An 18,780-nucleotide genomic window follows, 5' to 3' on the forward strand; every position below is an offset into this window, starting at 1 on the left:
ACTGTATACAGCACACCAGGGTATAGGAGGATACACCACACAGCATAGAGTGATAGGGGATCTATGTAACAGGGATCCTGCCATTATACACAGTATACAGCACCCCAGGGAATAGGAGGACACACCACACAGCATAGAGTGATAGGGGATCTATGTAACAGGGATCCTGCCATTATACACTGTATACAGCACCCCAGGGAATAGGAGGACACAGCACACAGCATAGAGAGTGATCCTGCCATTATACTCTGTATACAGCACACCAGGGCATAGGAGGACACAGCACACAGCATAGAGTGATAGGGGATCTATGTAACAGGGATCCTGCCATTATACACTGTATACAGCACCCCAGGGAATAGGAGAACACCCCATGCAGCACACAGCATAGAGGGATCCTACCATTATACACTGTATACAGCACCCAAGGGATTAGGAGGATACACCACACAGCATAGAGTGATAGGAGATCTATGTAACAGGGATCCTGCCATTATACACTGTATACAGCACACCAGGGAATAGGAGGACACACCACACAGCATAGAGAGTGATCCTGCCATTATACACTGTATACAGCACACCAGGGAATAGGAGGATACACCACACAGCATAGAGTGATAGGGGATCTATGTAACAGGGATCCTGCCATTATACACTGTATACAGCACACCAGGGAATAGGAGGACACACCATGCAGCACACAGCATAGAGGGATCCTACCATTATACACTGTATACAGCACCCCAGGGATTAGGAGTATACACCACACAGCATAGAGTGATAGGGGATCTATGTAACAGGGATCCTGCCATTATACACTGTATACAGCACCCCAGGGAATAGGAGGAAACACCTCACAGCATAGAGTGATCCTGCCATTATACACTGTATACAGCACACCAGGGAATAGGAGGACACACCACGCAGCACACAGCATAGAGTGATAGGAGATCTATGTAACAGGGATCCTGCCATTATACACTGTATACAGCACCCCAGGGAATAGGAGGATACACCACACAGCACAGAGTGATAGGGGATCTATGTAACAGGGATCCTGCCATTATACACTGTATACAGCACACCAGGGAATAGGAGGACACACCACACAGCATAGAGAGTGATCCTGCCATTATACACTGTATACAGCACACCAGGGAATAGGAGGATACACCACACAGCATAGAGTGATAGGGGATCTATGTAACAGGGATCCTGCCATTATACACTGTATACAGCACCCCAGGGAATAGGAGGACACACCTCGCAGCACACAGCATAGAGTGATAGGAGATCTATGTAACAGGGATCCTGCCATTATACACTGTATACAGCACCCCAGGGAATAGGAGGACACAGCACACAGCATAGAGGGATCCTACCATTATACACTGTATACAGCACACCAGGGTATAGGAGGATACACCACACAGCATAGAGTGATAGGGGATCTATGTAACAGGGATCCTGCCATTATACACTGTATACAGCACCCCAGGGAATAGGAGGACACACCTCGCAGCACACAGCATAGAGTGATAGGAGATCTATGTAACAGGGATCCTGCCATTATACACTGTATACAGCACCCCAGGGAATAGGAGGACACAGCACACAGCATAGAGGGATCCTACCATTATACACTGTATACAGCACACCAGGGTATAGGAGGATACACCACACAGCATAGAGTGATAGGGGATCTATGTAACAGGGATCCTGCCATTATACACTGTATACAGCACCCCAGGGAATAGGAGGATACACCACACAGCATAGAGTGATAGGGGATCTATGTAACAGGGATCCTGCCATTATACACAGTATACAGCACCCCAGGGAATAGGAGGACACACCTCGCAGTACACAGCATAGAGTGATAGGAGATCTATGTAACAGGGATCCTGCCATTATGCACTGTATACAGCACACCAGGGTATAGGAGGACACAGCACACAGCATAGAGTGATAGGAGACCTATGTAACAGGGATCCTGCCATTATGCACTGTATACAGCACACCAGGGTATAGGAGGACACAGCACACAGCATAGAGGGATCCTACCATTATACACTGTATACAGCACACCAGGGTATAGGAGGATACACCACACAGCATAGAGTGATAGGGGATCTATGTAACAGGGATCCTGCCATTATACACTGTATACAGCACCCCAGGGAATAGGAGGACACACCTCGCAGCACACAGCATAGATTGATAGGAGATCTATGTAACAGGGATCCTGCCATTATACACTGTATACAGCACCCCAGGGAATAGGAGGATACACCACACAGCATAGAGTGATAGGGGATCTATGTAACAGGGATCCTGCCATTATACACAGTATACAGCACCCCAGGGAATAGGAGGACACACCTCGCAGCACACAGCATAGAGTGATAGGAGATCTATGTAACAGGGATCCTGCCATTATGCACTGTATACAGCACACCAGGGTATAGGAGGACACAGCACACAGCATAGAGTGATAGGAGACCTATGTAACAGGGATCCTGCCATTATGCACTGTATACAGCACCCCAGGGAATAGGAGGACACACCATGCAGCACACAGCCAGGGGGCTTACTGCTGGGGCACTTTAACAGGGGGGCACTTTTACAAGGGGTAATTTTACAGGGGGCTTACCACTGGGAGTACATTTACAAGGGGCTTACTACTAGGGGCACTTTTACAAAGGGCTTACTACTGGGGCACTTTTACAAAGGGCAATTTTACAGGGGGCACTTTTACAAGGGACAATTTTACAGGGGGCTTACTACTGGGAGCACATTTACAGGGGGCTTACTACTGGGGCACTACTACAGGGGGCTTACTACTGGGGCACTACTACAGGGGGCTTACTACTGGGGGCACTTTTACAGGGGGCATTACTACTGGGGCACTATTACAGGGGCTGGTATAGACATGTTGCAGAATCTGATGACAATTAAAGAGGCATGTGTGGTGATTTGATGGCATGTGGGGAGGTTGAGGGGTACTGAAAGGGCATGTGTGGTGGTCTATACAAGCTTTCATATATTTTGGTAATGGACGATGGTCTGGCTCCTAAACTTTTAAGATGGCTCCTACATTTTACAAAAATTTGTCAAGCCCTGCTGTATACAGCACCCAAGAGAATAGGAGGACACACCACGCAGCATAGAGTAATAGGAGACCTATGTAACAGGGATCCTGCCATTATACACTGTATACAGCACCCCAGGGAATAGGAGAACACACCATGCAGCACACAGCATAGAGGGATCCTACCATTATACACTGTATACAGCACCCCAGGGATTAGGAGGATACACCACACAGCATAGAGTGATAGGGGATCTATGTAACAGGGATCCTGCCATTATACACTGTATACAGCACACCAGGGAAAAGGAGGACACACCACACAGCATAGAGTGATAGGAGATCTATGTAACAGGGATCCTGCCATTATACACTGTATACAGCACCCCAGGGAATAGGAGGACACACCTCACAGCATAGAGTGATCCTGCCATTATACACTGTATACAGCACCCCAGGGAATAGGAGGACACACTTCGCAGCACACAGCATAGAGTGATAGGAGATCTATGTAACAGGGATCCTGCCATTATACACTGTATACAGCACACCAGGGAATAGGAGGATACACCACACAGCACAGAGTGATAGGGTATCTATGTAACAGGGATCCTGCCATTATACACTGTATACAGCACCCAAGGGAATAGGAGGACACACCACACAGCATGGAGAGTGATCCTGCCATTATACACTGTATACAGCACACCAGGGAATAGGAGGATACACCACACAGCATAGAGTGATAGGGGATCTATGTAACAGGGATCCTGCCATTATACACTGTATACAGCACACCAGGGAATAGGAGGACACAGCACACAGCATAGAGTGATAGGGGATCTATGTAACAGGGATCCTGCCATTATACACTGTATACAGCACACCAGGGAATAGGAGGACACACCATGCAGCACACAGCATAGAGGGATCCTACCATTATACACTGTATACAGCACCCCAGGGATTAGGAGGATACACCACACAGCATAGAGAGATAGGGGATCTATGTAACAGGGATCCTACCATTATACACTGTATACAGCACCCCAGGGATTAGGAGGATACACCACACAGCATAGAGTGATAGGGGATCTATGTAACAGGGATCCTGCCATTATACACTGTATACAGCACACCAGGGAAAAGGAGGACACACCACACAGCATAGAGAGTGATCCTGCCATTATACACTGTATACAGCACACCAGGGAATAGGAGGATACACCACACAGCATAGAGTGATAGGGGATCTATGTAACAGGGATCCTGCTATTATACACTGTATACAGCACCCCAGGGAATAGGAGGACACACCACACAGCATAGAGAGTGATCCTGCCATTATACACTGTATACAGCACACCAGGGAATAGGATACACCACACAGCATAGAGTGATAGGGGATCTATGTAACAGGGATCCTGCCATTATACACTGTATACAGCACCCCAGGGAATAGGAGGACACACCATGCAGCACACAGCCAGGGGGCTTACTGCTGGGGCACTTTAACAGGGGGGCACTTTTACAAGGGGTAATTTTACAGGGGGCTTACCACTGGGAGTACATTTACAAGGGGCTTACTACTGGGGCACTTTTACAAAGGGCAATTTTACAGGGGGCACTTTTACAAGGGACAATTTTACAGGGGGCTTACTACTGGGAGCACATTTACAGGGGGCTTACTACTGGGGCACTACTACAGGGGTCTTACTACTGGGGGCACTTTTACAGGGGGCATTACTACTGGGGCACTATTACAGGGGCTGGTATAGACATGTTGCAGAATCTGATGACAATTAAAGAGGCATGTGTGGTGATTTGATGGCATGTGGGGAGGTTGAGGGGTACTGAAAGGGCATGTGTGGTGGTCTATACAAGCTTTCATATATTTTGGTAATGGACGATGGTCTGGCTCCTAAACTTTTAAGATGGCTCCTACATTTTACAAAAATTTGTCGAGCCCTGCTGTATACAGCACCCAAGAGAATAGGAGGACACACCACGCAGCATAGAGTGATAGGAGACCTATGTAACAGGGATCCTGCCATTATACACTGTATACAGCACACCAGGGAATAGGAGGACACACCATGCAGCACACAGCATAGAGGGATCCTACCATTATACACTGTATACAGCACACCAGGGTATAGGAGGACACACCACGCAGCATAGAGTGATAGGAGACCTATGTAACAGGGATCCTGCCATTATACACTGTATACAGCACCCCAGGGAATAGGACACACCACACAGCATAGAGAGTGATCCTGCCATTATACACTGTATACAGCACACCAGGGAATAGGAGGACACACCACACAGCATAGAGTGATAGGAGATCTATGTAACAGGGATCCTGCCATTATACACTGTATACAGCACACCAGGGAATAGGAGGACACACCTCGCAGCACACAGCATAGAGTGATAGGAGATCTATGTAACAGGGATCCTGCCATTATACACTGTATACAGCACCCCAGGGAATAGGAGGACACACCATGCAGCACACAGCCAGGGGGCTTACTGCTGGGGCACTTTAACAGGGGGGCACTTTTACAAGGGGTAATTTTACAGGGGGCTTACCACTGGGAGTACATTTACAAGGGGCGTACTACTAGGGGCACTTTTACAAGGGGCTTACTACTGGGGCACTTTTACAAAGGGCAATTTTACAGGGGGCACTTTTACAAGGGACAATTTTACAGGGGGCTTACTACTGGGAGCACATTTACAGGGGGCTTACTACTGGGGCACTACTACAGGGGTCTTACTACTGGGGGCACTTTTACAGGGGGCATTACTACTGGGGCACTATTACAGGGGCTGGTATAGACATGTTGCAGAATCTGATGACAATTAAAGAGGCATGTGTGGTGATGTGATGGCATGTGGGGAGGTTGAGGGGTACTGAAAGGGCATGTGTGGTGGTCTATACAAGCTTTCATATATTTTGGTAATAGACGATGGTCTGGCTCCTAAACTTTTAAGATGGCTCCTACATTTTACAAAAATTTGTCGAGCCCTGCTGTATACAGCACCCAAGAGAATAGGAGGACACACCACGCAGCATAGAGTGATAGGAGACCTATGTAACAGGGATCCTGCCATTATACACTGTATACAGCACACCAGGGAATAGGAGGACACACCATGCAGCACACAGCATAGAGGGATCCTACCATTATACACTGTATACAGCACACCAGGGTATAGGAGGACACACCACGCAGCATAGAGTGATAGGAGACCTATGTAACAGGGATCCTGCCATTATACACTGTATACAGCACCCCAGGGAATAGGACACACCACACAGCATAGAGAGTGATCCTGCCATTATACACTGTATACAGCACACCAGGGAATAGGAGGACACACCACACAGCATAGAGTGATAGGAGATCTATGTAACAGGGATCCTGCCATTATACACTGTATACAGCACACCAGGGAATAGGAGGACACACCTCGCAGCACACAGCATAGAGTGATAGGAGATCTATGTAACAGGGATCCTGCCATTATACACTGTATACAGCACACCAGGGAATAGGAGGACACAAAACACAGCATAGAGAGTGATCCAGCCATTATACACTGTATACAGCACACCAGGGAATAGGAGGACACACCACACAGCATAGAGTGATAGGAGATCTATGTAACAGGGATCCTGCCATTATACACTGTATACAGCACCCCAGGGAATAGGAAGACACACCTCGCAGCACACAGCATAGAGTGATAGGAGATCTATGTAACAGGGATCCTGCCATTATACACTGTATACAGCACACCAGGGAATAGGAGGACACACCACACAGCATAGAGTGATAGGAGATCTATGTAACAGGGATCCTGCCATTATACACTGTATACAGCACCCCAGGGAATAGGAGGACACACCACACAGCATAGAGAGTGATCCTGCCATTATACACTGTATACAGCACACCAGGGAATAGGAGGACACACCACACAGCATAGAGTGATAGGAGATCTATCTAACAGGGATCCTGCCATTATACACTGTATACAGCACCCCAGGGAATAGGAGGACACACCTCGCAGCACACAGCATAGAGTGATAGGAGATCTATGTAACAGGGATCCTGCCATTATACACTGTATACAGCACACCAGGGAATAGGAGGACACAGCACACAGCATAGAGTGATAGGGGATCTATGTAACAGGGATCCTGCCATTATACACAGTATACAGCACCCCAGGGAATAGGAGGACACACCTCGCAGCACACAGCATAGAGTGATAGGAGATCTATATTACAGGGATCCTGCCATTATGCACTGTATACAGCACACCAGGGTATAGGAGGACACAGCACACAGCATAGAGTGATAGGAGACCTATGTAACAGGGATCCTGCCATTATGCACTGTATACAGCACACCAGGGTATAGGAGGACACAGCACACAGCATAGAGGGATCCTACCATTATACACTGTATACAGCACACCAGGGTATAGGAGGATACACCACACAGCATAGAGTGATAGGGGATCTATGTAACAGGGATCCTGCCATTATACACAGTATACAGCACCCCAGGGAATAGGAGGACACACCTCGCAGCACACAGCATAGAGTGATAGGAGACCAATGTAACAGGGATCCTGCCATTATGCACTGTATACAGCACACCAGGGTATAGGAGGACACAGCACACAGCATAGAGGGATCCTGCCATTATACACTGTATACAGCACACCAGGGTATAGGAGGATACACCACACAGCATAGAGTGATAGGGGATCTATGTAACAGGGATCCTGCCATTATACACAGTATACAGCACCCCAGGGAATAGGAGGACACACCACACTGCACACAGCATAGAGTGATAGGGGATCTATGTAACAGGGATCCTGCCATTATACACTGTATACAGCACCCCAGGGAATAGGAGAACACACCATGCAGCACACAGCATAGAGGGATCCTACCATTATACACTGTATACAGCACCCCAGGGAATAGGAGGATACACCACACAGCATAGAGTTATAGGGGATCTATGTAACAGGGATCCTGCCATTATACACTGTATACAGCACCCCAGGGAATAGGAGGACACACCATGCAGCACACAGCCAGGGGGCTTACTGCTGGGGCACTTTAACAGGGGGGCACTTTTACAAGGGGTAATTTTACAGGGGGCTTACCACTGGGAGTACATTTACAAGGGGCTTACTACTAGGGGCACTTTTACAAGGGGCTTACTACTGGGGCACTTTTACAAAGGGCAATTTTACAGGGGGCACTTTTACAAGGGACAATTTTACAGGGGGCTTACTACTGGGAGCACATTTACAGGGGGCTTACTACTGGGGCACTACTACAGGGGTCTTACTACTGGGGGCACTTTTACAGGGGGCATTACTACTGGGGCACTATTACAGGGGCTGGTATAGACATGTTGCAGAATCTGATGACAATTAAAGAGGCATGTGTGGTGATTTGATGGCATGTGGGGAGGTTGAGGGGTACTGAAAGGGCATGTGTGGTGGTCTATACAAGCTTTCATATATTTTGGAAATGGACGATGGTCTGGCTCCTAAACTTTTAAGATGGCTCCTACATTTTACAAAAATTTGTCGAGCCCTGCTGTATACAGCACCCAAGAGAATAGGAGGACACACCACGCAGCATGGAGTGATAGGAGACCTATGTAACAGGGATCCTGCCATTATACACTGTATACAGCACCCCAGGGAATAGGAGGACACACCATACAGCAAAGAGAGTGATCCTGCCATTATACACTGTATACAGCACACCAGGGAATAGGAGGATACACCACAAAGCATAGAGAGTGATCCTGCCATTATACACTGTATACAGCACACCAGGGAATAGGAGGACACACCATGCAGCACACAGCATAGAGGGATCCTACCATTATACACTGTATACAGCACACCTGGGTATAGGAGGACACACCACGCAGCATAGAGTGATAGGAGACCTATGTAACAGGGATCCTGCCATTATACACTGTATACAGCACCCCAGGGAATAGGAGGACACACCATGCAGCACACAGCATAGAGGGATCCTACCATTATACACTGTATACAGCACACCAGGGTATAGGAGGACACACCACGCAGCATAGAGTGATAGGAGACCTATGTAACAGGGATCCTGCCATTATACACTGTATACAGCACCCCAGGGAATAGGACACACCACACAGCATAGAGAGTGATCCTGCCATTATACACTGTATACACCACACCAGGGAATAGGAGGACACACCACACAACATAGAGTGATAGGAGATCTATGTAACAGGGATCCTGCCATTATACACTGTATACAGCACACCAGGGAATAGGAGGACACACCTCGCAGCACACAGCATAGAGTGATAGGAGATCTATGTAACAGGGATCCTGCCATTATACACTGTATACAGCACCCCAGGGAATAGGAGGACACACCACACAGCATAGAGAGTGATCCTGCCATTATACACTGTATACAGCACACCAGGGAATAGGAGGACACACCACACAGCATAGAGTGATAGGAGATCTATGTAACAGGGATCCTGCCATTATGCACTGTATACAGCACACCAGGGTATAGGAGGACACAGCACACAGCATAGAGTGATAGGAGACCTATGTAACAGGGATCCTGCCATTATGCACTGTATACAGCACCCCAGGGAATAGGAGGATACACCACACAGCATAGAGTGATAGGGGATCTATGTAACAGGGATCCTGCCATTATACACAGTATACAGCACCCCAGGGAATAGGAGGACACACCTCGCAGCACACAGCATAGAGTGATAGGAGATCTATGTAACAGGGATCCTGCCATTATGCACTGTATACAGCACACCAGGGTATAGGAGGACACAGCACACAGCATAGAGTGATAGGAGACCTATGTAACAGGGATCCTGCCATTATGCACTGTATACAGCACACCAGGGTATAGGAGGACACAGCACACAGCATAGAGGGATCCTACCATTATACACTGTATACAGCACACCAGGGTATAGGAGGATACACCACACAGCATAGAGTGATAGGGGATCTATGTAACAGGGATCCTGCCATTATACACAGTATACAGCACCCCAGGGAATAGGAGGACACACAACACAGCACACAGCATAGAGTGATAGGGGATCTATGTAACAGGGATCCTGCCATTATACACTGTATACAGCACCCCAGGGAATAGGAGAACACACCATGCAGCACACAGCATAGAGGGATCCTACCATTATACACTGTATACAGCACCCCAGGGAATAGGAGGAAACACCACACAGCATAGAGTTATAGGGGATCTATGTAACAGGGATCCTGCCATTATACACTGTATACAGCACCCCAGGGAATAGGAGGACACACCATGCAGCACACAGCCAGGGGGCTTACTGCTGGGGCACTTTAACAGGGGGGATTTTACAGGGGGCTTACCACTGGGAGTACATTTACAAGGGGCTTACTACTAGGGGCACTTTTACAAGGGGCTTACTACTGGGGCACTTTTACAAAGGGCAATTTTACAGGGGGCACTTTTACAAGGGACAATTTTACAGGGGGCTTACTACTGGGAGCACATTTACAGGGGGCTTACTACTGGGGCACTACTACAGGGGTCTTACTACTGGGGGCACTTTTACAGGGGGCATTATTACAGGGGCTGGTATAGACATGTTGCAGAATCTGATGACAATTAAAGAGGCATGTGTGGTGATTTGATGGCATGTGGGGAGGTTGAGGGGTACTGAAAGGGCATGTGTGGTGGTCTATACAAGCTTTCATATATTTTGGTAATGGACGATGGTCTGGCTCCTAAACTTTTAAGATGGCTCCTACATTTTACAAAAATTTGTCGAGCCCTGCTGTATACAGCACCCAAGAGAATAGGAGGACACACCACGCAGCATAGAGTGATAGGAGACCTATGTAACAGGGATCCTGCCATTATACACTGTATACAGCACACCAGGGTATAGGAGGACACACCACGCAGCATAGAGCGATAGATGACCTATGTAACAGGGATCCTGCCATTATACACTGTATACAGCACCCCAGGGAATAGGAGGACACGCCACACAGCATAGAGAGTGATCCTGCCATTATACACTGTATACAGCACACCAGGGAATAGGAGGACACACCACACAGCATAGAGTGATAGGAGATCTATGTAACAGGGATCCTGCCATTATACACTGTATACAGCACCCCAGGGAATAGGAGGACACACCACACAGCATAGAGAGTGATCCTGCCATTATACACTGTATACAGCACACCAGGGAATAGGAGGACACACCACACAGCACACAGCATAGAGTGATAGGAGATCTATGTAACAGGGATCCTGCCATTATACACTGTATACAGCACCCCAGGGAATAGGAGGATACACCACACAGCATAGAGAGATAGTGGATCTATGTAACAGGGTTCCTGCCATTATACACAGTATACAGCACCCCAGGGAATAGGAGGACACACCACACAGCATAGAGAGTGATCCTGCCATTATACACTGTATACAGCACACCAGGGAATAGGAGGACACACCACACAGCATAGAGTGATAGGAGATCTATGTAACAGGGATCCTGCCATTATACACTGTATACAGCACCCCAGGGAATAGGAGGACACACCTCGCAGCACACAGCATAGAGTGATAGGAGATCTATGTAACAGGGATCCTGCCATTATACACTGTATACAGCACACCAGGGAATAGGAGGACACACCACACACCACAGCATAGAGTGATAGGAGATCTATGTAACAGGGATCCTGCCATTATGCACTGTATACAGCACACCAGGGTATAGGAGGACACAGCACACAGCATAGAGGGATCCTACCATTATACACTGTATACAGCACACCAGGGTATAGGAGGATACACCACACAGCATAGAGTGATAGGGGATCTATGTAACAGGGATCCTGCCATTATACACAGTATACAGCACCCCAGGGAATAGGAGGACACACAACACAGCACACAGCATAGAGTGATAGGGGATCTATGTAACAGGGATCCTGCCATTATACACTGTATACAGCACCCCAGGGAATAGGAGGACACACCACACAGCATAGAGTGATAGGAGATCTATGTAACAGGGATCCTGCCATTATACACTGTATACAGCACCCCAGGGAATAGGAGGACACACCTCACAGCACACAGCATAGAGTGATAGGAGACCAATGTAACAGGTATCCTGCCATTATGCACTGTATACAGCACACCAGGGTATAGGAGGACACAGCACACAGCATAGAGGGATCCTACCATTATACACTGTATACAGCACACCAGGGTATAGGAGGATACACCACACAGCATAGAGTGATAGGGGATCTATGTAACAGGGATCCTGCCATTATACACTGTATACAGCACCCCAGGGAATAGGAGAACACACCTCGCAGCACACAGCATAGAGGGATCCTACCATTATACACTGTATACAGCACCCCAGGGATTAGGAGGATACACCACACAGCATAGAGTTATAGGGGATCTATGTAACAGGGATCCTGCCATTATACACTGTATACAGCACCCCAGGGAATAGGAGAACACACCACACAGCATAGAGTGATAGAGGATCTATTTAACAGGGATCCTGCCATTATACACTGTATACAGCACCCCAGGGAATAGGAGGACACACCACACAGCATAGAGTGATAGGAGATCTATGTAACAGGGATCCTGCCATTATACACTGTATACAGCACCCCAGGGAATAGGAGGACACACCTCGCAGCACACAGCATAGAGTGATAGGAGACCAATGTAACAGGTATCCTGCCATTATGCACTGTATACAGCACACCAGGGTATAGGAGGACACAGCACACAGCATAGAGGGATCCTACCATTATACACTGTATACAGCACACCAGGGTATAGGAGGATACACCACACAGCATAGAGTGATAGGGGATCTATGTAACAGGGATCCTGCCATTATACACTGTATACAGCACCCCAGGGAATAGGAGAACACACCTCGCAGCACACAGCATAGAGGGATCCTACCATTATACACTGTATACAGCACCCCAGGGATTAGGAGGATACACCACACAGCATAGAGTTATAGGGGATCTATGTAACAGGGATCCTGCCATTATACACTGTATACAGCACCCCAGGGAATAGGAGAACACACCATGCAGCACACAGCATAGAGTGATCCTGCCATTATACACTGTATACAGCACACCAGGGAATAGGAGGACACACCACACAGCACACAGCATAGAGTGATAGAGGATCTATGTAACAGGGATCCTGCCATTATACACTGTATACAGCACCCCAGGGAATAGGAGAACACACCATGCAGCACACAGCATAGAGGGATCCTACCATTATACACTGTATACAGCACCCCAGGGATTAGGAGGATACACCACACAGCATAGAGTTATAGGGGATCTATGTAACAGGGATCCTGCCATTATACACTGTATACAGCACCCCAGGGAATAGGAGAACACACCATGCAGCACACAGCATAGAGTGATCCTGCCATTATACACTGTATACAGCACACCAGGGAATAGGAGGACACACCACACAGCACACAGCATAGAGTGATAGGGGATCTATGTAACAGGGATCCTGCCATTATACACTGTATACAGCACCCCAGGGAATAGGAGAACACACCATGCAGCACACAGCATAGAGTGATCCTGCCATTATACACTGTATACAGCACACCAGGGAATAGGAGGACACACCATGCAGCACACAGCCAGGGGGCTTACTGCTGGGGCACTTTAACAGGGGGGCACTTTTACAAGGGGTAATTTTGCAGGGGGCTTACCACTGGGAGTACATTTACAAGGGGCTTACTACTGGGGCACTTTTACAAAGGGCAATTTTACAGGGGGCACTTTTACAAGGGACAATTTTACAGGGGGCTTACTACTGGGAGCACATTTACAGGGGGCATTACTACTGGGGCACTATTACAGGGGCTGGTATAGACATGTTGCAGAATCTGATGACAATTAAAGAGGCATGTGTGGTGATTTGATGGCATGTGGGGAGGTTGAGGGGTACTGAAAGGGCATGTGGGGTGGTCTATACAAGCTTTCATATATTTTGGTAATGGACGATGGTCTGGCTCCTAAACTTTTAAGATGGCTCCTACATTTTACAAAAATTTGTCGAGCCCTGCTGTATACAGCACCCAAGAGAATAGGAGGACACACCACGCAGCATAGAGTGATAGGAGACCTATGTAACAGGGATCCTGCCATTATACACTGTATACAGCACACCAGGGTATAGGAGGACACACCACGCAGCATAGCGTTATAGGAGACCTATGTAACAGGGATCCTGCCATTATACACTGTATACAGCACCCCAGGGAATAGGAGGACACACCACGCAGCATAGAGTGATAGGAGACCTATGTAACAGGGATCCTGCCATTATACACTGTATACAGCACCCCAGGGAATAGGAGGACACAGCACACAGCATAGAGGGATCCTGCCATTATGCACTGTATACGGCACACCAGGGTATAGGAGGACACAGCACACAGCATAGAGGGATCCTACCATTATACACTGTATACAGCACACCAGGGAATAGGAGGACACACCACGCAGCATAGAGTGATAGGGGATCTATGTAACAGGGATCCTGCCATTATACACAGTATACAGCACCCCAGGGAATAGGAGGACACACCAAGCAGCATAGAGTGATAGGGGATCTATGTAACAGGGATCCTGCCATTATACACAGTATACAGCACCCCAGGGAATAGGAGGACACACCACGCAGCATAGAGTGATAGGAGACCTGTGTAACAGGGATCCTGTCATTATACACTGTATACAGCACCCCAGGGAATAGGAGAACACACCATGCAGCACACAGCATAGAGGGATCCTACCATTATACACTGTTTACAGCACCCCAGGGAATAGGAGGACACACCACGCAGCATAGAGTGATAGGAGATCTATGTAACAGGGATCCTGCCATTATACACTGTATACAGCACCCCAGGGAATAGGAGGACACACCACGCAGCATAGAGTGATAGGAGACCTATGTAACAGGGATCCTGCCATTATACACTGTATACAGCACCCCAGGGAATAGGAGGACACAGCACACAGCATAGAGGGATCCTGCCATTATGCACTGTATACAGCACACCAGGGTATAGGAGGACACAGCACACAGCATAGAGGGATCCTACCATTATACACTGTATACAGCACACCAGGGTATAGGAGGACACACCACGCAGCATAGAGTGATAGGAGACCTATGTAACAGGGATCCTGCCATTATACACTGTATACAGCACCCCAGGGAATAGGAGGACACACCATGCAGCACACAGCATAGAGGGATCCTGCCATTATGTACTGGCAGTCACGGCTTGCAGCAGCTGTCCCATATTCTGGCCAATGTCATCCAGCAGGTGTGAGCTGCCTGGGCACACATTTCTCCCCAGTTGTAGGCTTACTATATGACATCCTCAAATACTCACTGCATATCATCCAGCTTTCCCAGCAAACGCTCTGCCAGCTGCTTCTCTTTGGATTGCTTTATATAATGGTCTTTGGTCCGATAAGACTCAAGTTCTGTAAGTTCCAGCTCCCCTGGCGTCATACCTAGAACCCGTTTGGTCCTGTGCAAGTAATGAAGAGATATCAGTGGTTACAACAGGGCATTTCAAGATGACACTCATGGTAACAGGGCACCAGGCTTTCCGCTAAGACACCGCAGCAAGAAAGCCTTGACAGGGATTGCTGTCCCCATTCCCTCCCGCTATGTGGAGCTCTGTCTGCGGAATTTAAACAAAGAAACTCCAGGCAGTTATACACAGTCAGTCATTGAAATAATGGTGCACATGTCTATGAATCACGACACCCCCTAGTGACACGCTGACTTTAACAAACGACAGGATATCTAGGTATAAAACACATGCGAGTACCTGAAGTCTTCCAGCTGTCTGCATATCTCTGCAAACTGGTAACTCTGGATTTCCTGCAGGTATTTCTTCAGTGTGTCGTCTTGGATGAGATCTAGCCGTGTGCGATCTGTGGTGGAGACCACTAGCGTTACAAGGCATGTTCCCCTCTTTATACCACCCAAAACCACCCCTTTAATAAACATCCTGCATGGATGCTAGAATACAGTTCCATTTCCACATAGCAATACGAGGGTTATCCTCCAATACACATTTTCATGTACATTCACCTTTATATGGCAACAATATATATAAGTATCATATCTATACAAAATTAACCACCCCCTGTCAGGACTAAAGAAGGTTAAAGTTGTGATGGGGGGGGAGATATTTTCCACTCATTCAGCTGAGGTCATGACTATGAATCCCAGGGACGGACTCTCCCCAGCCTGAAATGGCTGATCACACGGAAACAGCTCTGCCAATGTATGGCGCCACAGAAACATATCTGTGGTTCAGGTTTAGTGACCCTCTAAATTTGCCCCAGACAGAAATTCACCCCTTTGTTTCTTGGTAACAAAAGCTGAAAGAGCGCAAAATTGTAGCATCCAAATACTACTTATTTCCAACATTACTTCTGTGTTCCAAGTTACATCAGGAGTCTGATAGTTCAGGAAATAATTATCCCAAGTTCCAGATTACCAGCGTAACTGGGAGAACAGACATTACATAGGTCAAGGCGGTATTCCGCTATAGGGGTGCCATGTACCCCAAAAAGGTCTCTGGGCATGGTTATAGTCCTCTGAATATAGTTGGGGTGTCTATACACTTGTACAAGAGGCAGCCTCTTGACCCTAGTGCCGGTCTCTAAGGGGTCTATTTACTGAGCCTTGGATGGAGATAAGTGAATGGAGATAAGTACCAGCCACTCAACCCCTAACTGCCATGTCACAGGCTGTGTTTGGAAAACGACAGTTAGGAGCCGGTTGGCTTGTACTTTATCTCTGTCCACTTTATCTCCATCTGGGGCTTAGTAAATAGACCCCTAATCCCATTTGGCCACAGTGAAACGGTCAACCCATTCTGTGCTGGGGCCAAACCGCTAGCTGCTGTTGGACACAATTTGCGCAGCTTGATGATAACCAAGCACGCAAATACATGTACACCGGACACCAGCTAAGACATCCTGTGAAGAGGTTAAAAAAGATCTGATAGCCATTTTGGGCCCATAAGTGACAGAATCTGCAGCTAATTACATCTTATGGTGCATACACACGGTCAGATATGTCAGATGAACGATTTACCAACGATTTGAATGATTTTTGCCTGTATTAAAATGAACAGAATAGTCCAAATCTGACTGCAAACACATCATATGTCAGATATCGTCATCTGATAAGCGGGAACGCGCATTGTTCATCGTTTATCTGACAAACATGTCAGATATGTCAGATATGTACGATTGAACAATTTTTAAAATCGTTATTGTACACATCTGAAGGAAAATCTGACCGTGTGTATGCACCATTAAATGATATAGGGAGCTATTCATGAGAGCTAGGAGATAGATAAAATTGTGAGAGATAAAGTACCAACCAATCAGCTCCTGTCACCTGCACAGGTTGTGCTTGAAAAATGGCACTTAGTAGCTGATTGGTTGGTACTCTAATCTCACAATTCTCTCTCTCTCCAAGCTTCATGAATAGACCCCATAATTGCCAAAGGTCTCAAAACTCTGAGGACTACCCAGATTTCAAAAACAGATCTGTACAAACGTTCCAAGGTCTCAATTCAAATCACTGGCAAAAGTATTCTTTAGGGAATTACACGACGAGAATACCCCTCAGTCATGCTCGACAACCTTTTAAAGACAGACTGCAGTAGACCTCATTGCACAACTGTAGGGTAAGGATGGATTTATAGACTTAAATCACATCACAAAAGAATACTAGTAGCTCACAATCCTGTATTACTGATGTATTCTGTTGAACGACTATGAAAAAAAAAATGCTGATATTACAACCAGACGTCTGGGTATTTTACTGAACATGTGGCATGAGGTGCAGTACCACTTCTGGCTAGAAGGGGTCTCCAATACTGCACAAACAGTTTGCCGTCTACAAAGGGAGGAGACCGGAAAGTAATGTGCTAAAGTTTATCAGCTTCACAACATCTCCTCAGGAAGTCATTTGCCTTTGTGCACCAGAGCAAACTATACACAGGCTGTTCTCACCACAAGAACACAGGGGCTTGTGTTCCAGTCCCACTTACTGCAGCAAAAAAAACCAAAACAGACTTTCAGAGAATCGAACCCAGGCACATATAGTTTCTAAGCAGGCCAGGCTGAGATGCTTACAATATAAGCTTGCAATAGCACTATTCTAGCCCTAGAAGTCCTAATTGCTACAGCATGTGTAGTTTATTGTACAAAAGAATAGCAGATACACTCGTATTGTAATTTGGGCCCAGAAGCAGCCATTTGCAGGACTCTCTTGTCACCTACAACTGATTATAACATGCTGTGCTCTATTCCATTACAGCTGGCAGGAGAGCGGTGTAGCCGAAGCCCAGAAAATAGTGAGGAGTGAGCATTGTTAACCTTAGACCCTTATTTATGAGGGGTGTGCAAGTCGTCAGCTTGTTCACTTCCTTTAAGAAACCAGTTTG

At 47.1% G+C, this 18,780-nt stretch overlaps 1 protein-coding gene across 3 annotated transcripts in view; it reads right to left on the bottom strand.

Moving 5' to 3' along the window:
• Positions 1-18,780, bottom strand: part of ARHGEF1 (Rho guanine nucleotide exchange factor 1) — a 108,355-nt gene that overhangs the window by 40,388 nt on the left and 49,187 nt on the right. For all 3 annotated transcript variants that reach the window (XM_088453195.1, XM_088453194.1, XM_088453196.1), the window contains exons 7-8: positions 16,138-16,243; positions 15,691-15,831 (exon numbers count right to left, since the gene is read on the bottom strand). In XM_088453195.1, coding sequence (XP_088309321.1) covers positions 15,691-15,831; positions 16,138-16,243 — 247 coding nt within the window. The remainder of the gene's footprint in view (positions 1-15,690; positions 15,832-16,137; positions 16,244-18,780) is intronic.

Source organism: Taudactylus pleione, unplaced genomic scaffold (assembly GCF_031769625.1).
Source record: "Taudactylus pleione unplaced genomic scaffold, aTauple2 ptg000572l, whole genome shotgun sequence".
In the NCBI taxonomy this organism is placed as follows: Eukaryota; Metazoa; Chordata; class Amphibia; order Anura; family Myobatrachidae; genus Taudactylus; species Taudactylus pleione.